Source organism: Larus michahellis, chromosome 3, assembly GCF_964199755.1.
Source record: "Larus michahellis chromosome 3, bLarMic1.1, whole genome shotgun sequence".
NCBI classification, from domain to species: domain Eukaryota; kingdom Metazoa; phylum Chordata; class Aves; order Charadriiformes; family Laridae; genus Larus; species Larus michahellis.
In genome coordinates, this window is record NC_133898.1 from 29,812,931 (window position 1) to 29,833,213 (window position 20,283).

The following is a 20,283-nucleotide window of genomic DNA, read 5'->3' on the forward strand; positions in this document are numbered from 1 at the left end:
CCAAAAACTGTTTAGGAACATTAACTCTAAGCAAAAAGCAGAACACCACAGCTGTTCTGCTAAAGACAGCAAAAAAAACCCTAAGAAACTCCTGACAATGTGGTTTTAAGAAATAGAGGAAGAAAATGTACAGGAAACCAAAAGTTTGAGATGGGTATCGCTTACATTACGAGCTTTTGCTCCCTCCCTTCCCCCCCGCCTTTTTTTTTCCCCTCCTGTCTGGGAGCGGATACCTTCTCCATCTACATCCTCCTCAAGACAGGAAAAAAAACCAAACCAGCCCTCGCCTTGCAGTCCTACACCCCAAAAGGCTGACATCAGATTAATTCAGAATAGGGTATTACAAATCATTTTCCAAAGGGACAATCGGTAAGATGCTTTAACCAGGAAGACAGGAAAAAGTCTAATCTGAAAAAATCACATAGGTACCTGAGACATAGAAGACGCGTGCCCAAATCTTAAAGCCAAACGCTCTCACCATGGGCTGATATCATGCATAATTTTGTACCTGTGGTGGTCATGGACTAAGTTAATACCTGTATATTTTCTTCACCAAGCTAGTAAAACTCCTTGTAAGGTGTTAAAGCCGCCACTTCCCTAGTGGCCCTCAGAACAATTGTCATAGTTCTCCGCAGTCAGCAAGGTTTTGATCAGCATTTCAACAGGCCCACGTCCACACAGGTGCTGTGAGGGAGCACGAGGTTCAGTTTTTAGGACACTGGCCAACGTAGCAGAATCCACAGCAGACAGGTACCCCCAAGATCTCACAAAATTGGGCTTGTCTCCGTTTCACATTCCCCATCTCCTGATACTGAGCAGTCCGAAGAGGAAGTCTTTGAAGTAATACCAAACCCAGGGTTCTTCCTTTGAATAGGATTTGAAAAAAAGTCAAAGCAAACCCTTCTCAAAATAGTGAGGATCCGAGTGCTGTGAAGTTACTGTATACAAGGGGAAAGGAGAGAAGTAGAAGGGCTGTAATTCTTTCCTTCCAACTGTATTTTGAAAGAAATCAGAGTCGTTGCTTCTGCACCACTCGTTGAGCTCAGTCAACATGACATACAGAGAACATCCATCCCGCTCAGGTATTTTAGTGGCTCAGAAAAGGATGTGCAGTCTGCAAGTCCTAACAGGAGCTCACGTTATCACGAGTGGGCCCACAACTGAGTGACTTCCACTCAGCAGAAACTAAGGAATGAGGGGGACATTAAGCACCGCACACTACCCATCTCCCGGGCTAGGAGCAGCCGAGCAAGGAGTCTGAGAAACTAAACTGACAATTTTATGGTGCTCTTCTTTACAAAGTATTCATTCAGAAACATGAGAGAGAAGCAAACGAATAACCTGTCTATCACATCTAAGAGTTGACAATGGTATGCACTGAAGAAGGTATTTGAGAAATTCACTATATTCATCCTCTGCACCTGTATAACACTCCGCTTACTTCTTGAACTTTCCAACAGCAAAACTCCACTTTAAGACAAGATGTGTGTTGGTTTTATTTATTATGCCATAAATAATAGCTGCTACAATATTATACATTTTAGCTTCTAAGTCTATAGCCGTAGAAAGTTCCGAAGTTTGGGGAATACTTTAAGTGCGTTCTGTGTAGTCACTTCTATAACTTCTTCAACTGGAATTCCTTTAATTTTGGCAATGTATTCTGCAGCAACGTAAATATTTTTTGGTTCATTTCTCACCTGAAAAAAAAAAAAACCAGACCCAATTGCAGATCCCTACAGATGACAAATGTTTCAGATTCAGTACACACTGACACAACTTCAGTCGGACTGTGGCATCTGTGACCGAGAAATTACATGTATCTATTCTGCTTGGTTTACAGTTAGACTCGATGATCTTTAAAAGTCTTTTCCAACCTAAATGATGCTACGATTCTTGGATTATTCTCCCTTTTTGCCCATTCCTGGAATTTCTTCTCCTTTCCCAGCCTTGGGAACACAGACTTGTTCATCTCAAAATTTGCACTTGGCAACCCCTTTTGTCCCTTGTCCATGCTGACACTACTCCACTCTCCCATGCCAGTAACTAACCTCCATAAGGCCTGGGTTTGGATATACATGCATAGAAGTCCCTCCCCCCATCACTTACCTGTTTTTCAGGCCCCAGAGCAGGAGAGTCAGTTTCTAAGCACATACTTTCCAGAGGTAACAGTTTCACAAGCTTCTGCTTCTTGAAGAAAACAAGACAGCTATTAAACACTTTATGCACTTAGACCTGTGGGGAAAAAAATGCATGAAAGGAGGACACCCCCTGCATTTAAAAGCAACGTCGAAAGACGTTGGTGCCACCGTCTGCATTTTATCAACAATTTCAGAATGGAAGCAAGAATACCGAGGAGCTGCTAAAGAAGACCCTTCAAATTAAGATTATCCTGTTTTCTAAATATCTGAAGTACCATTATCTAAACACTGAACCCATTGTTATCTATGAAATCATGTAGTTATAATTGCACAAAATACCCTTTATTTAGAGTTATCGATGTAATTTTAATTTGCTGGCTTTCTGTATATATAATATTTGTGTACCTTTTTCGCATCTCTGCGTTTACCCCTCAACCCCAGTTTGCTTTCCTTTCTCCAAGTTCCTAACCTCATCCCCCACCTATATCCATCCCTCACACCCCCTCCACTTGAATCATGCCTTTTCCTTTCTTACATTTCCTGGGCTGATCACAGAAAGCGATGATGGTGCAGGATGGAAACAGACCGCTACTCCAAAATAAGAAGTTAGCATAGTTTATGGCAGCCCAGAGTAGAAATTAAGAGAGCAGTCTCATCAAATCAACGGCTGAACCTGACCAATTCTGTCTTTAAAGCGACTTAGCTGCTTCTCTGCTGTGTGCACCTTGTGATAATCACAATTTTTCAAAGGTCTGTCACTTAGCCAACTGTGAGCAGATTTCCTTTTGTATAGAAAGTGCCATAGCATGGAGACAGAAACTAGTCCTTTTCCACGTGTCATGTCCCTACTCTAAAACAGTACAGTGAGAGAAGCTTCCAAAGAAGAGCTCACCAGAAATCACAATAAAATGAGAAAGAAAAAAAAAATGCCTATTTTCTTAACCCTTGTTTCTCAGGAATAGCTGAACTGTTTTAACCAATATTTCCCCCAAAAAGTCTAGCTAAGGCAAAAGCCCCAGGGAGAAATTTAACCAAAGTAAAAATGTGTAACACTATAAGGAACTGAAACTTCTATTGAGAAATGTCAGGTGACAGCAACCCTATGTGAGTACTGCTAGTCCCACTTCAAACTGTACAGACTTAAAGAACAAGCATATTCTTGAGCTGCACAGTGAAAACATTCCTGTTTGCCATCCTGGTAAGCTGTCAGCTATCATCTGCAAGCCCCAAGAAGGAGCAAATCCCTTTAAATGTTACCTGTTCACTCCTTATAATGGAAGGAGGAATGGAGAAGAAGTATCCGGCTTTCACCCCTTCCATCGCTACAGATGGCTTCCCATCAAATGCATGAAGCAACACCTTCGTAGCACCTCAGAGAAAAGAAGCAAACCAAATCATTAGCAGTGTTTACAGTAGGTCTGTGATGTCCGCTTCCAATGAGACCTTGGTCCCATAAAGAATGAATACACAATCTCTGCACTATTCCTCCCGAGTTTCATGTGCACAAACTGGTGTGAGGACATGGCACAACTAAAGAGATTCGGCTGACAACAGCCATGACAGAGAAAATACATTAAAAACATACCTTGTTCCTTTAAAAGATTAATCGTTGGTCTTCCAGCTGAGCGGGAATGAACATTTCTGCACGGCAAGGAGAGGCCCGACATCAGGAAATTCAGCAAAATACATTTTTTTAAATAGTACAAACAAATTAACAGCATCTTGAAGACAATAATTAATCTGCATTACATCTTTTATCAGAAAAAAAATCTAGAGACATATATATGAATCATTTTAGCTACAGTGAAGATATAGCAACAACAAAGCAAGGACAGGACACAGAAGACCACTGTATCCAAGTGCAAACATAGGGAAAATTCTATAATTAAATCTCAAACTGGAGACTGATAGGACACTAACGCCAGTTTAATCCATGTAAGAAAAGTTCTGTGGGCTCTTAGTAACTATAAATCCTGGGAAATGTTTCCCATGTTACTGAGATCTGGCAAATTCTCCTAGTAGTATAAACAAAACGTACAAAGGCAAATCCAGGCTTCTTGCTAACTCAATCTGCTTGATCAAAACCTGTCTTTGTCCTTCCTTCTGTTCATCCGTGCTGGCAAATCTGGGAGTGAAATCTAGTCCAACCTACAATACAAGAAGAGAAGTGAAAAAATTTTACAGACCTAACGCTTGACTAAGCCACAATACCACACATAAAGACAAAAAATGCTTCGAAACTGCAAGGCATTCATAATATATATACTAGAGACTGCAATTAAAATGAGCTCAACCACAGCTCAACTCAGAAACAAACCCATTCCCAACCATAAGCTATGAAAGCATTTGTGGGCAGACAGTTACTAACAAGTGTATTTAGCATTTTAATCTGTAACTGCTTTTCTGAGGTTCTAATATTCTACTGAATATTATTTCAGATTAAATCTTAAATCTGGATTTCCAATACAGGACCTGAACCTGTAGCTTTATCTCTACCAAAAATTACCCATTAATTCTATACTTTTTTTGATTTAAACACGTTCAGGCAAAATTCAAAGTTTGTCAAAGCAGCCCCATTCACAGTTACATCAAGCAAAGTCCTCGATATACAGTACAAGTACAACATGGCAAGTTTAGCTACAAAGCTCTGCTGATAACTGCTTTTTCTGCAGCCAGTGCAGAAGCAGCCGTAAGTCCCTCCAGTACCAACCCACAAAAGAGGCAGACTCTACCCTAAAGCTTTCAAGCCTCGGTTAGTTTATAAACAAATATAAGACAGGAGACAAGACATGGATACAGACAGATAAGCGATCACAAAAAAAGAACTGTACAAGCCGGTGAGGTGTACTGAAGTCACAACTTAGCCTAATTTTGTCAGGGAGGAAGGCAGGAAGGATCTGAATGAGGATAACAGTGTGACTTGACACTTCATTGTGCCAGAGAACAGGTCAAAAGACAATATAGCATAATTATGCAATTCTTCCTACTAAATCCACCAGCGTAAAAGCCATCTATTTCCTAATAACGATAATGAAGGAAAAGAGGGAATCAGGCAAATCTATGAAGGAAAGCACTTTAAGAGTTCATTAAGTTTCACTAAGTTTTTGTAGTTCTGGTGACAGATACTGCCAAAGCCATACACATTGAAACAACTTATGGAATTTTTACTTACTTCTCCGATCCCCACCAATTTATCTTTGTAGAGTTCTATAAGCGGCAACGCAGCATCCAGATCCTGCAAGAACAAACTAAAGATGCAACCCTCACTGCCCTTACAAGATGGAAGGGCTATGAGCTCAGCATTATGATTAAATTGGCATTTCCTTCATCATTCTTAAATTCTGTACCTTAAAACTTGCTATGACTGTGAGTTGTGCGGTCAGGCAGACTTTAGGAATGTGCAGAATTTCCCTTCTTTATTTAATGACCCTTCATTTCAAGTTATCTTTCCACAGGAGCATTAGAAGTAATTAAAACAAGGCCCATAAAAAGCCTGGTAACATTAAATGGCTGCAGACAGCTCTCCAAGTTTTTGGGGCGAAGGGCACAAAGGGTCGCCTTACACTTCCCATGCTAACAAAGGGACATCTGCAGACACACACCCATGCTGTTTGCTGTAAGTAACGCACTCACTTGGGATTCCTAAAACTGTTTCGCTTCAGTAATACTGCCAGATGACTCCAGTGAACAATTCTGCTTTAGGACTAATGCGGACAAACGGATGCACTAAGAGACACAGGGATTTGGTCCGCTGGGTCTCCTGTATCACAGAAGCGCAGAAAAATCACTGGGCAAATCTGAAGTTCAATCAGGCAAAGCAGAGCATCCCATCGTCCGCCCCGAGCAGTCCCAGCAGGGTTTTATAGCTGCGCTGATCTAATGCGATGGTATTTTACCTTCAGAATAACACTGCGCTGCTCCTCCGGCGAAACCTCTTGAACCGGGTGAACTCCCAGGCAGGGCAAAACAAACCCTGGGAACCTGGGAGCGTGAAACGACAGAGAAAACAAGCTTAAAGTCAAAAAGAACGGCCGGCCCAGCCAAGCAAGACAGCGGGGCTTCCCTCCCCACGCTTGGCTCCCGCCAAGGCGCGGACCCCGCGGCCGGGACGCGGGTGGGCGCCGGGATACTCTATCCCCCTGCCGTCCTCGTACCTCTCGGAGAGCGCCACGACACTGCGGAACTCCTCCGCCCGCTCGGACACCACCACCAGCGCCGACACCGCCGCCTGCGACAGACACAAACCCCCAGCCCACTGAGGCCAGGCCAGGCCAGGCCAGGCCAGGCCAGGCCGGGCGGTGGGGCCGAGGAGGAGCGGGGGAGAGGGTTGTTGCCGGCTGCCTCACCTGCTCCGCCTCCCGCACTACAGCCGCCACGTCCTGCAAGAGACAAGCACCGCCTTAGCACCGAGGCGAGGCGAGGCGAGGCGAGGCCAGGCTAGGCCGGGCCAGGCCCCCGGCCCCTCCGCGCCTCACCGTCTGGAAGCAGGGCGCCGCGAGGTGGCAGTGACAGTCCACCGGCCCCACCACCGCTGCCGCCATGCTGCGCCCGGGTCTGAGGGGAAGAGGCGGGAAGGCGGCGGGTTCTGCTTCCGGGCCGGCATTTTCCCTGCGTCCGAGGCGGGAAATGGCTGCCGGCCCAGCGTCGCCGTTGTTGCCGCCGCCGCCTCCGCAGGAGGCGGACGCGGGGCAGCCGCCGCCCAGCCCGGCCGCCGCCGTCTGGCGGGACCCGCGAGTGCGGTGCTGCTCCCGGCGCGGCCTGGGCGAGGTGATGGCGCTCTGCGCCCCGTTCGTGCGGGCCCTGGCCCAGGGGCAGCCGGGCGGGTCCGCCGCCGCGGGAGACGCGCTATGGGTGAGGCTGAGGCGGGGAGCGGGGAGGCCCGGTGCTGCCGGGACTCGTCTCTGGGCGCTTGTGCCCGCTTCTGCCAGGGGCCCGGCACAAAGCTGAGCCGACCCGTGGTGTCAGCCCAATTTTCCCCGAGGTAGTCAGTTTCGTGCGGCAGGAGGGGCTTTTCCAGGTGTACTTGTGTTGTAGCCGTGCCTGAAGGATGGCTTCTGAAGCTCTCCCATCTCTTGCAGAACTTTGAAACAGCGGTGCGGGAGAATGTTACGATTAACGGGCAGCCCTGGGAGGAGACTTCGGAGGACTGCAAGCTGCAGAGCGGTATGTGTTGGTTTTCATTCATTTCCCGCTGGATGGTTTTGTTTTGGTTTCTGCGTGTGGTATTCTTAATTGGGCGGGTTTTCCCCCAGCTGTCTGCGGCAGTAAGGATGTTCACGGAGAAGGTAAGGTCAAACACCAGCTCAGATGTGCCCACGAGAAGATCTGAAGTGCTGCACTGCAGGACCACGATTCTTACAGAGCAGTGTTTGTAAAGGAAAAGAAGGGTAACCAATACGCGTAGGGATCTGTATCCAAGAGAAAAGTGAAGGGGAGGTGCTTTATCTGAAGGACCATTGCTTGTTTGACATTTCTGTCAAGATCCTTACAGATCTCAATGCACGAGTTCCATCTATCACTAATATGGTGCCTGCCTGACTTAAAGGATCTGTCCTTGACTACCAGAGAAATGTCGCTTAGAGACACCCGAAGTATCTGATATTAGCACGGGAAAAATAAAGGTTTCACTAGGTTTAGTAGCAGCTGTCTTGCCGAAAAGTCTACAGCAACCTTTTAGAAAGGTGGTATTTCAAAGCAAGATTTTTTCATTTGGGTGGTTACAAAAAAAAGGTGTTCTATTTAATCGTCTCCTTTTATTAGAATAAAGAGAGTATTCAAAATTTAATTGAATAGGGTAAGTTGATCTATTTTTAAAGCTAGAACAGTGCAACAGGATCCATATTTGGAGGCTTCGCATCCTCTCTGGGCAGCCGTTTTCTGTGTTTGACTGCCGTGTTGGTGATAATTTTCTTCCCTGTGGCCTGTTGAAATGTGGCATCCAAGCTAGGGTGGTATGGTCCAGGTAGATGAGAATCCTGTCTGCATCATTGAGCTCAGAGAGTAGCATTCAACGGTTCATACCTTTTACAAGCAGAGTTCCTCAGGTGTCTGTTCTGGGACACGTTCTTTTTAATGTGTTTGTTTATCCATGACCCGGGAGGAGATGGAAGATGCTTTCACCCAATGTGCAGCTAACATCAACCAGGTTGGTGTGCAGTGAATGTGCCCATTCAGGGGAATGTAAACAGGCTGGAGAAACGCATCTATGGGAATCTCATTAAATTCAACAAGGACAAAAAGCAAAGCCCTAAATCCGGGAACGGGTAACCCCCTGCAGAGGTACAGGATGAAAAGGACCTAGGGGTCCTGGCAGGCTTACTCTGAGCCAGCCTAATACGCTGTGTTAACGGAGTGTAGTCAGTAGATCCAAGGAAGTGATTATTTACAGCACTTACTAGAGCACATCTGGAGTAGTGCGTGCGTTTTTGGACTCCCCCAGTATTGGGACATTGTTGATAAACTGGAGTGAGTTCATCACAGGCTGCCAAGATGGTCAGGGGAGTGGAGCACTTGCTTTATGGGCTGAGACTGAAGAAACTGGGCTTGTTTAGCCCAGAGAAGACAAGCCAGCCTTCCAGTACCTACAAGGATGTTACTGAGAATATGGAGCCAGGCTGTTTGTTGAGATGCACAGAGGCAAGGGTTGTAAATAAAAAGGGGAGGTTCTGATTTGATTTAAGAACATAATAATTCACTGTTGGGATAACTTAGCATTGGAAAAGGTTGCCCAGAGAGCTTGTGTAGTCTCCAGTGCTAGAGGCTTCCAAGAACCAACTGGATGAAAGCCCTGAGCAACCTGGTTTGGACTGTGTGTTGGCCGAGCTGTGAGCAGGAGGCTTGAGTCAGGAGAGACCTCCTGAGGGCCCTCCCAGCCTGACTGATTTTGTGCTGGGGACATTGGCCAAGGTCTGTTCCTATCAAGAGACCCTAGTGGTATGTCTGTTTCTACTATTTAATATAGAAATCAAGTATATGTTTATAATTATTGATATATAGTCATATGTAATATATACAATATTTTTATAATTATTTTTTATAATTGTTTTTTGAATAATAGTAGTGGGGACTCTTGTTAGTCTGGTGTCCAAAGAAAATTTCAGTGCAATTCATTTCCTTGCCTGTGTTAGTGTTAGATGCTCCTTGCCTTTAACTTAATGCTTTTTACAGTTGCACAAAGCCAAAAATACAAGTATATTAAGCTAGCTATGGAGAAGGAGCTCCTTGAACTGTTTTTTGGTCAGGAGGTTTCTGCAGTTGTTCTAAAATGATAAAACTCAACTCCTTTGACTGCAAAGTCAAAAATGCACTACAAAGTCTTGCAGTGCAAAATGCTGAACCAATTGGGGCTCACTTCACTAATTCCAGTTTGCTCAAAAATTCTTGAGAGGATTTTCTTAACAGGAAAACTTTGACCAGATGGATAGTATTTTCAGTAAGCTAGCCTTTGTCTATACAAGTCTAACATTGTGCCAGCTGAGATGCTGTCATCTTCCAGCAGGTGTAAGGACTGTATTGTACTTTTTAATTTGATGTAAATTTACTCATTTGCCTATCTCTGATCCAGTTTGAGTCACCAAATGATCTGGCATTTTGTGCCTTTGGTGTTTAGGTTGACCAGTGGCTCGAGTCTTTCCTCTCTATACTTAAATGATTTCATAAAACAAACAAACCAAACAAACCCACAGGCTCCTAAAAACCTTGATTTTGCCTTTCTGAGGTTTACAATCACCTGATTGTACACAGATTGACCGAGAGAGGGTGCTCAAAATCCATTCTTTACCACTAGTTTTCTTCTACAACTCTCAGTTTTTGTAGTTTGTAATGATGGCATGTGATGTCGGGACAGTGCAGGCATTTACTTGTCTAAATTTTGAAACCAGTTTTAAATTATTATTTCAGGCTTTTAAAATTGTTAAGTTTGATTGCAATCTCGGAGAAGCTATGTACCTGTAGTAGGGTAGCAGTAGTCAAAACACTTCAGTCAAGAGCTGAAAATATGTTCTAGGTATTTAGTCTAATCTTATAATTGGAAAAGCAAGCTATGAAAGTTAGCTCCTACCACATACAGTCTCTGGGGCCTGAGGTGTTGAAAGCAGACATGTTTTGGTTTTTTTGCAAACTCCATGTGACTAATAGTTACAGATGTCCTCAGGATGCAATGTAGTTCAAGGAACTGGATTTCATTAAGGTTATATGTTTAACCTTATATAACATATCTATATAACCTTATATATGATATAAGGTTATATCATCATATATTCTCAAAAATTCATAGATGGATTTTAAAATTAATCTGTATATCTGTGCTCTACGTGATATAAGATCAGTTAGGCTTCAAATTACTGTTTGGACAGTTGGTGTTTGTTGAAGGGTTGTGAATGACACAGATTAAGCTGCTTCTTGCACTGCTTCCCGTCCGTTGAAAAACAAATTATCTCAAAAGATAACCATTTATTTGTGAGACTTTCTTCGTAGATTCAGAGTTCATAGAGAAATATTTTGGATTTTTTTCCCCAGATGGTTCCCCTCTTTGCCCACCCTACCACTAGCTCATTTACTTCAAAAGTAACTGGCCATTATTGTGTTGTGTTCCAGTTTCTATGTTGCCTTAATTAAGAGATCCAAGACAGATATATTTATCTTTTCATTGATAATCAAGCACGATTTCTTATTTCAGATCTAAAGCTGTCTTTTTCCTTATACCTTTGTCTCAAATTAAAAAAAAGAAGTACAAGAATCCTACAATAACTTTGTGTATTCGTCATTTTTAGGTTCCAGCATCAAAATTCTTGAAGATCAATTTGATGAACTAATAGTAGAGACAACAACAAAACGTAAACAGTGGCCTAAAAAAATACTGATGCATGCTATCCAAACCATGAAAGCAGAGCAAGAGATGCTGGTAAGTAACCTAAGATTTTCAGTAAACCTTTGCATATAGTAGCTGCTGACCACATGTAACTTGAAGAAATAAATCATCAAACGTTGACCTTTAAGCTCCTTCCCATAGTTGCTTTTGATTCTTTGTCATATAATGAAACTGTTTCTTTGCATTAATTTGCTCTGCAGTAAAATGAGAGTTACTACAAAGTGTTGTGACTATTGAGTGAATTGGACCTGCAGCACAGTTCAGCAAGTCACTTAAGCAGATTGCTTCAACATGATGACTCGTCATTTACAAGCCAGGATACACCTATTTACCTTGTCAAATCCGGGTTTCTGAAATCCTTGGCTGAAGGCTGGTTGACATACTAAATGTTATGATACATACAGAGAGATGTTATCATGTGCAGTAGATGACTGTTAAAAAGATGTCTGTTTTCCTAAGCACTTTTGTTGAGCTAATGACTACATTGAGTAAGTACTTTCAGTAATGAAAGAAAAAAAAGAGTGAATTAATGAATAGGTGCAGTAATTTCTCTGTTTTTTTGACACTGAATGTAAAGTAATTACTGACATTAAACAACCCAGTCATGTCCTTCATTGCTAAATTTCTTTCCTGTGGTTACATTAGGCCTGCTTTTTGCTTACCTGCTGATTAACTATGAGTCAATTTTCTTTGGTAAAAGAAAAAAGGACAAGAGGCAATGGGCACAAGTGGAAATACAGGAAATTACATTTAACCATTGAAAAAAACATAAAAAGAACTGTGAGGGTAGTCAAACACTGGCACAGGGTGCCCAGTTTCCATCCTTGGAGATACTGATGGAGATATTCAAAACCTGATGAGGCCCCGAGCAACCTGCTGTAGTTGGCCCTGGTTTCAGCAGGGGCTTGGACTAGACCGTCTTGAGAGGCCCTTTCCAGCTTCAGCTATTCTATGATTCTATATTAAAGAAGACAGGGATTTTTTTAGAAAGTTGTTTAAGAGCTTGCATTGCATTTCTGAGGACTAAAATTGACAAAAGTAACTCTAGGCAGGCATAGATGATTTACAGTAAGTAAAAGTGCATGGGTGTATATTTGTCTTAAACCTGAGATATTTTCTAACATATATTGCCTTTTGTGATCTCTCTGTTTTGTCAATATATCAAGTATGTGAAACAAACCCAAAAAAACAACTAAAATAAAATATGTTATTGCGTAACACCAAGATTTAACAAGACCTTTTAATCTTTCTGCAAAAGGAAAACTACGTTCTACCTGAGTCACAAAGTGGATTAGTTATTTAGAATGCGCCTCTCACTACCATTTTTCTGTTGCTGATCTCTCCAAATCTTACACTGCCACAGCTAGATGATTATTTCAATTGAAAGTGTCTGCAAAATATAGAAAGGTTTTACTTTACCTCTGTAAATGAAGTGGCTTATTTACAGAGCTACTCAGCTACTTCTGCAAAGGTACTAGTGGTTTTTCTACTTTTGGTTGAGGAATTTTTATGTTCTTTTTGGACCCTAGCTACTCCTGTGATGCATGTTTTCTGAGGCATAAAGAGCAGCTATGAAGACGCGGTAATTAACTGCAGTTTATCTGGAGACAACCACTCATTTAGTGTGGTGATCTCCCTAAAGAGATCATCCTGTAGGTTTTCAGTCAAAACATTCTGTTATGTTTGAGGATAATGTTTGTTGTTCTGCTTGGAGCTGAAGTCACTGTAAACTTGCTAAGAAGATGTGTGAACTGTGAAAAATTTGCTCTGGTAAAAACTACAGAGAGGAATAATTAACTTTCTTCCTACTTGTTTTTGGTTGAAGTAGGTTGAGGCTCCTGAAGTGGAGAAAATACTAACTTGCAGATGATAAAACTTAGGTTTCCATGTCTTTGCTTTGTTTCCTTCTTCCCCAGTAGTTACTTCTGTTTCCACTTTTAATATAACTAAATATTAGTTATATTCAGTATTTATTATTAGTTAACTTCATGTCACAATAATTAACTGATGTCAAGTCACAAGACTCACAGTAGGACCAAAGAGCCAGAGGCTGGTCCATGAAGGAGACTGTTATTATTCATGCATAAGTAATTACAGGGCTAGAATGTAGTCATTTAAATAGTTTTCTTTTTCTTAGCTTTTTGTCTTAATGTACCCTTTGTTCGACTTTGGTCCTCTGTGAAAGCGTACTGTTTTTGTGAATGGCTCCTTAGAAGCCAGAGCAGCTCTGTTTCCTCTGTGGTGCAGCAGATGGCAATGCTTCTTCCAAAATGCCTGGATTTCAATTTAGTTCTCATGCTTTAATAACCAGAATCCTGCAAACTAAAGCTGATTTTGGAGACATGTTTGCAGTGAACTTAAACTGTGTTAAGCAGAACACTGTTCCCAGTAACTGAGTATCTGTAACTGTACCTCTAATACATTCCTTATCTAAATTATTCCACCGCCAACTCACTGTATTAGCCTCTCTCCATTGTTCTGACTGCTATGTGTATATTAGATATTAAACTAAGAGGGTATTTCAGAACTTTTCTTTTTTTAATATGCAGAAGCTCTACCAGCCTTTTGTAACACCAGAAGAGATAAGATTGCAGCCTTCTCAAGGTAAAGATTTTGCGGGGAGGGGAACTGTACTGAGGAAACACTGCCTACCTTACTGGCTAGCTGTAAACGCTTAAGAAGCTTTCTTTAAACTTGTTTAAAATTATTGACTGTTGAAATAATTAAATAAAGCAGCTAGAAATTTGTCATAACTGAATGTGTTGGAGCATCAGTTTGTTGTACCCGTTTCTCCTCTTCTGAGTGCTGTCTGCTGTTAGGTGCTGTACTTAAAAGCAAAAGCTGGCCACTGTGTGGGTGTTGGGTAGAAATTGTCCCAGAGCTACCTTCAATAGGTTTTCTTACTTCTTTAATCACCGCTAGTGGAGGCCAGATAGGGAACTAGATGGATCGCTGACATTATACTTTGACCGTTCTTGTGTTTCCTTTTACACGAATACTAGAAATTCTTCAGTCTCTCTTCCTAATCAGTCAGTTTCTTCAGGGAATTGAAAGCAGTTGTGTAGTACTCAGTGATGGCAGTGTTGACTCTCCTAACTTCCAAAGTAGGCATCAAATTTTGTCCTGCCTGCGTCATTTGTAAGTGTTGATGAAAAAGAAAACCACAAACAACATCCTAAGTTTGCGACATGCTTCTGAAAGATTCCTTGTACAAACTCCTTGGAAGAGGGTGGTGTATTTTGTAGTTGGTGATTGGAATGTGCTTTTTTGAGGCTGGCCTTAAGAAATTGAAAGTTTTGTCTTGCCTGTTTTTAAGTATTGAAAGATGACAAAATTTACCAATGCTGTTCTGAGTTGAGAAGCGTGGTTGCGGAGCCCTCACGATGGGTTACTGCACATGATATAAAGCTGGTGTAACAAGCAGTGGTGTTAACGTTTGAGAAGCTGAGCTTAGTCTTCCAGTTCTCACCCTGCTGATCTGACTTCACTCTAGGCATCATTTCCTCTTTGTAAACAGGAGACATTGCTTCCAGAAATGCCAGCCTGTGCAGCAAAGCAGCTAAAAGGGGCAGTAAACAGTGTCACTTCATAGCTGCGTTTCTTTTGGTTTCTGGTGTCCAGATCTGTGTTTTTCTGATGTGAATTAACTACTTCTTGTAAGTTAGTAACAGCTTACACTATGGTATTGCCTTTTTAGGTTTGGTAACAGCGAAGTCCTAGACAATATAGCATAGAGTTTGTGCTGAATTTTAGTATTATGTAGTCTTTGGGAAGCTTATGTATCCCAGTTTAGCAAGCACAGTGGCCAGAAACCAAAAATGTTTAGATTACTCAATACCTTTCATTTCCTTTTTTCATTTCCCTATGTTTTGGAAAGCCTTCAACACTGAGGAATATAATGCTGTCCATGTCAAGCTGAACTCCTGCAGGCAAATTTCATTTAACTGTGTGTCAGTCTTTCTGTATAACTGGAGTAATCCAAGTAATTATTTTTACTTTTACTAAACTCCCTCCCTGCTATTTCATAGGGTCACCAGTCTTTTAATCCCAATACTCTACAAAGAATCCTCCATTATAGACATATCCTTTTAGAGAATGTCCATTCATAGACCTCTGTGGTGTGGTCAGAGAGGCTGCTGTAGGACTGGTTTTCCTTCCAAACTCTGAATGATGGTGAATTTTAGCATCCATGTTCATACATGGATTGTGCGTTCCTAAACCGTGTCTGATCAGCATATTGGGCATGCGGAGAGACAATTTAACAAAACACGGTCTCTTGCTGCTTACTACGTTTCACCAGGGGATCACTGTCACCCTGTGCTAGAATACAGTGATGGACTAACATGGTATCCTGCAGAAAAATAATAGTAGTGGAGGCGAAGCTGCATAGTTCCCAGGAGCAGGCTCACTTATCTGCTGATTTTAAGTTTTTGTTGATGGCGTAGCATTGCAGACAGAATAACGGTGGACAACATGCAAAACAGTTTTATAATAATTTAAAGAGTTTAACTCTTGAGTAAAGAATTAATCGTCAAAAATGTATATTGTGTTGATGATCTTATCATATTGTTAATGCAATTAAACATATGCCATTTTCCCCCAGTATTCTGCACCTACTTCACTGTTCCTGAAAGCTTCTTTTTCTTTCTTTTCTTATTAAGCCAGAAGAATTAATGCAGTTCATGTTGTTTACACTTGGTTCTTTTTTATTCTTGGTGTTAATGCTTGGTAAGTTAAGCTAGGAGAAAAATGTAGCCTTTATTGTAAAAGCTGACTTGTTGGAGCTCTAACATTATTTCCATCCGTCTCCCCTCCCCTTAAAATGGGTTTCCTTCATCTCATTTTCTCCACAGTTATGTTTATTCTACTTCTTTCGTGCAGTATCATCAAATGTAATATGAGCTTGAAGGGTTTGAAAACAGATCTTTTCTTTGTATTTTCCTTTATAACTGTTCCCTTCCTTTACGTCATATACTGTCTTTGTGTCTCATGTTTTGTTTAAGCTGTAGGTTTTCTAGTGAAGAACTTTGTGGCTTGCTATAATTGAGACTTCTAGGCGCTGCTACATTTTGAGTGATAAAGAGTAATCATAGTAAGATAAAACATACAAGCTGTTGTCCTCAGTGCTATAATGAAAGGGTTGTGTTGTAGGTTTAGGTTTTACACAGGGACTCTACTGCTTTTCTGTCCAATTTCTAAGAAGTCAATAGCAACTATTGGGCGGGCGGATTTTGTTTCAGAGGTTTATTTGGGCTTTATGTTTTTCTGTAGATGCTTACATCACAGATTTGAAGCAGGTGACAGAAATGGCATCCAAAGAGATTGGTGCGGCAATGAAGGTGAGATCTCTGTGTGCTCCAAGAGGATACTTTTTATTTTCTTGATGTGAGAACATGTCATGAAACAGGAGTTCTAACTCATCTTGGTTATGGTTTTGTACAAAAAAAGCCTGCGTGTGTATTTTTGGAAGCAAGTACCTCTTTAGGTTTGGACTGCTGAAGTTGTATCTGTAAAGCATTCCCCCTCTCATGGTAGTAAGGAAGATATCCCTGTGGCAATGGGAACTATTTTTTACAGAGATTTTAGTACCTGAAGCATGTGGAAAATAAAACATCTTTTGAAGACCTGTACAACTTGATAGAACATGTGACATTTGTTACTTCAGTACCAGCTTAGACATGAACCATGGTGTTCCTGTGATACTTACTCAGCTTAAAGACGTAATGAAGGAACATTTAAACTCTGTATACTCTTTGCATGGCTTGTGAGTGCAGACCCTGGTCACTATTAGGCTGGTAGCTCTGACTTCCCAACCTTCACCTGCCATCCTAAGGATCATCTCTGCAGACACTGAAGCTTTTGTGTCTGTCAGATCTAATTAACACATTTCATTCATTGTAACTGTTACTTTCCCATGTAACTTGAGGTACTTGGGTTTGTTTTTGCAGTCTCTCCCAGCACTAATAGAAAGAGCAGAAGGTTTTTCCCAAGCGTTAACTTGGCAACCAACCTTGGAACTCAGCAAGCTGCGGCAAGAAGTCTTTGCTGGTTGCAAGGCGAAGGAGGAAAAGAATGTCCAAAATCTCATATCACCAGGAGAAGTCACACCAACAGATGCTGATACCAGGAAAAATCCTTGTGTTTTGCTAAAAAGAAAAAAAGCTGCAGATTCACCAACAAGAAGACGCTACCCGCTTCGACGCAGGAAAATTGCTCTCAGTGCATGAATTTCTCATTTGGTATTTTCAGATTGGAAACTCAGTTGTACTCTTGTTCAGTGCACTCAGTCTTTTTTTCTTAAACCTTCGTCTCCCTCTAATTTTAGTGCTATACATGGGAGCTTCCTTAATTATCTTGTCTTTGCTCTTTTTAAATATTTCCATTTTTACTGTCATACCGATGGTATATGAAAGCCTGTGCGTACCAGTAACATCTGATATCCAACAAGTACATTTGCTGATTAACACTCATTTCTTTGCTCTTTTATTACAGCATTTAGCTTGAGTCCTCATGCTTCTCAGAGTTGTGCACATGCTTTATGTACATGGGCAGTCTTTTAGTAAACCACTAAATGCTCGTTTACATTAAGCATGCACCTTCATTTATTACTGAGGTGGGTGGGTATTTTTTTATAAATAAATGAAAAAGAAATTCACACTGGAGCGTATTGAAAACACCAAATTTGATATGATGTTACAGTTTTTAGAAAATCCATGCACAAATGTGACACTGGTCCCTGCTATTCCACCTTTCCTGCATTTAGGTCAGCTGGACTTATTTATGGTCCTGTTTGTTTAAACTTGGATTTTTAGTAATTGTATATATTTACTTGCAGTGTGCCCTTCTGGACAAGGATTTGACCATGCACATCTTACCATCTGGTATTTTGTTTCATGTAATGCAATTATGCTGTCTGGGGTTTTCCGGGACAATATTTCTGCAAATTAACAGGATTTTGACTTGGGTCATGTACGCATTTGTGATGTTTCCCTGAGCTTTAAAGATCATTATAGGCTACCAATAAATGGTATTAAGTTGAGCTAGCTTACTTTTTTTTTTTTTCCTTTACACATTAGTACTTAGGCAATTGCACAGAAGTACTAAATTGAGTTGTGCCTTAACCGTTCATAACTTTTTCTGGTTTATGATCGCATGTGCTTGCAGTAAAATACTCATGTCTAATATTTAACGTATTTCTTACACAGTAAATGGAGGGGTTTTTTTAGAAGCTGTATTAATGAAATGTACTGTGGTAAGAAGATAGGTCCAACTTAATGTCTAAAAGACTGAAAATTTTCAAGAAAACTTGATAGATTTTAGCATTTGTTTTATAAAGGTGAGCATCTGTACTGAAACTTTGTGTATTTAATCATATGTAAATATTTGTTTCCTGTCGCTCTTGTATGTACAAATATGTGTTTTTATACAAAGTAAATTAAATCAATTAAGGAAGATCAAAGTTTCAGATAATGTTGTCAGTTCTAATCCTGGAATAGATGGTGACTGAACAGTGCGTGTACTTCAGAAGACATCTGTGATAAATTTTGGCTCGAGTAACTGAAGTAGTTCCATTTACCGCCTTTGAACTCACAACTGTTATTAATCTCAGGGCTACAAAGCGTCTAATGTAAGAGAGGACAGGATGTGAGAGGGACTGGAGCGGCGAAGCTGTGGAACGTGTGAGTGGGACGGTTTTTCACACAGCAACTCGCTATTCTGGTGGCTTTGAGTACGTGTGCTCCATGCTGCCGTGAAAATCCCCACCATGGCTTTCTTCACCGAGATCCACAGATACTCTTTAGTCTGAGTGTTCCTAGAATAAGGTGACCCCTGCAAGATTTTGCATGGCTACCATTATAGTATTTGAATGTTTTTTGTGTTAATAGGAAGATTCCCTGCTAGTCTGTATGAATAATGATTGGCAAGTACAGAAAATAGCTAGGAACAGGCACATCTCTCTGAAGAGGTCCTATCAAAAACGGACAAGGTAGGACGAATGCCTTAAGAAATAAGGAGGGAGAGCACCGTGGATTAAGACTTAATAAGCGAATTAATGAATTCCCCCTACGGTGCATGTTAGCGTTAAGAGATTGCAGAACGGTTGGTGCGCATGGGATTTGATGGAAGAGGGATCAGGTGCCCTGAGCTAGGGCAGTCGGGCCTTCTGCTGTGGCCCTGGTTTCAACCGCAGCTGGGTGGAAAAAGAAGACCAACGCGTCTGGAAATGCTCGCCACATCAATAGTGTAAAGAAGTATGAAGAAAACAACAAGATTCCAAATACAGCATATAAACTGTGATTTTACAAATCTGATGGCTACTTTTGGCCCATCGGCACTGGAAGGTGTCAGAGGACCTTCCTTTAAATGCAAGTTCTGTGATGAGCTAAACTCGACACTTGATGTTCAGCTGCTTGTTGAATGATTATTAAAAATTTCTACAGCAAGTGATCTCTGCAACTAGCCCCACCTGGGATCTGTTCTTCCCACTAGCAGAAATATATAAAATACTTCATTTTTTCCCATTCCAGTAGCCTTTTGTCCTTCAGTTAACTTTTCATAGAAATCAGCAGTGTTGTGCAAGACAAGCGTCTAATCGGGCTTCTACTGAAATGTCACAACATCCAAACTTCTTATTTTTAACTCGAGGCGAATTGGTGTTGCATCAAGAAATGTCTGGTAGTTTTTCTTTATATAGCCCTTGAATTTTGTAAGACAGCTCAATGGTGATGGATGCTCGGGAACATTTGCAAAGCACGTTTGAATTCCTTGGCTTTTTGGGGTGAGGTGGAACGTCTCGCTGTTTGTCAGCCTGTACTGTTGCTCGTGAGGCTGGGCCATCCCTACCCAAGAAAAACTTGCGAATTGGAGCGATGTCCACGCACATGCTTGCTGCGTGTAGTTGCTGAACAAAGAGGATTGCAAACAAAGGGGATTGCAAACAGTGTGCTGGGAAGCTTCTCTTTCAGAAATCATCATGTGGACACCGATGCCTGTTTGGAAGCTCGGTTGCGCTGGTCCTCTGAAACCCTGTTCCGATACGTGCCATTCTTCAGAAGAGCCAGGCCATGCTGAGCTGCGTTCCGCCACTCTAAGTCTGCATGTGTGTAGGCTGCTTCAGGGCAGACAAAAATCACTGATAAACTGCCATTATAAAATGTAAACTCAGCTGACTAGACTGCTTTCTGGGCTTGTTTTCTCTCCTGCATAGAAACGCTCTGCCTTTACTGCTGCGTTACCTGGAATTACTGTGTAGGCATTTCTACAGATGTACCAGAG

At 41.6% G+C, this 20,283-nt stretch overlaps 2 protein-coding genes across 3 annotated transcripts; one reads left to right on the forward strand and one right to left on the reverse strand.

The window, feature by feature from the left end:
- Positions 1-1,471: 1,471 nt before the first annotated feature.
- On the reverse strand, positions 1,472-6,793 carry TATDN3 (TatD DNase domain containing 3). 2 transcript variants are annotated; one of them, XM_074579477.1, is made up of 10 exons: positions 6,614-6,793; positions 6,485-6,517; positions 6,293-6,366; positions 6,035-6,119; positions 5,311-5,373; positions 4,177-4,286; positions 3,724-3,779; positions 3,396-3,508; positions 2,107-2,184; positions 1,472-1,697 (listed from the first exon to the last, which is right to left on the reverse strand). In XM_074579477.1, the coding sequence occupies exons 1-10, from the start codon at positions 6,677-6,679 to the stop codon at positions 1,554-1,556; spliced, it is 822 nt and encodes a 273-aa protein (XP_074435578.1). In that variant the 5' UTR covers positions 6,680-6,793; the 3' UTR covers positions 1,472-1,553. The 2 variants fall into 2 exon arrangements, with proteins under 2 accessions (XP_074435578.1, XP_074435579.1); XM_074579478.1 differs by having other exon boundaries at positions 2,107-2,187; positions 6,614-6,750.
- NSL1 (NSL1 component of MIS12 kinetochore complex) lies at positions 6,541-19,528 on the forward strand. Its single transcript, XM_074579476.1, has 6 exons — positions 6,541-6,989; positions 7,217-7,301; positions 10,910-11,040; positions 13,557-13,611; positions 16,279-16,346; positions 16,956-19,528. Exons 1-6 carry the CDS (start codon positions 6,678-6,680, stop codon positions 17,232-17,234), a joined length of 930 nt encoding a protein of 309 aa, XP_074435577.1. The 5' UTR covers positions 6,541-6,677; the 3' UTR covers positions 17,235-19,528.
- Positions 19,529-20,283: the final 755 nt, after the last annotated feature.

Bases quoted from the DNA above. Each gene is read 5' to 3' on its own strand.
- NSL1 (XM_074579476.1), top strand. From the start codon at position 6,678: ATGCTGCGCCCGGGTCTGAGGGGAAGAGGCGGGAAGGCGGCGGGTTCT. The intron at 11,041-13,556 runs GTAAGTAACCTA...TTTAATATGCAG, and splicing joins AAGCAGAGCAAGAGATGCTG to AAGCTCTACCAGCCTTTTGT. The intron at 16,347-16,955 runs GTGAGATCTCTG...TTGTTTTTGCAG, and splicing joins AGATTGGTGCGGCAATGAAG to TCTCTCCCAGCACTAATAGA.
- TATDN3 (XM_074579478.1), bottom strand. From the start codon at position 6,679: ATGGCGGCAGCGGTGGTGGGGCCGGTGGACTGTCACTGCCACCTCGCG. The intron at 4,287-5,310 runs GTAAGTAAAAAT...CTTGTATTGTAG, and splicing joins AATTGGTGGGGATCGGAGAA to GTTGGACTAGATTTCACTCC. The intron at 2,188-3,395 runs GTAACATTTAAA...GTTTTCTTCAAG, and splicing joins CCATTATAAGGAGTGAACAG to AAGCAGAAGCTTGTGAAACT.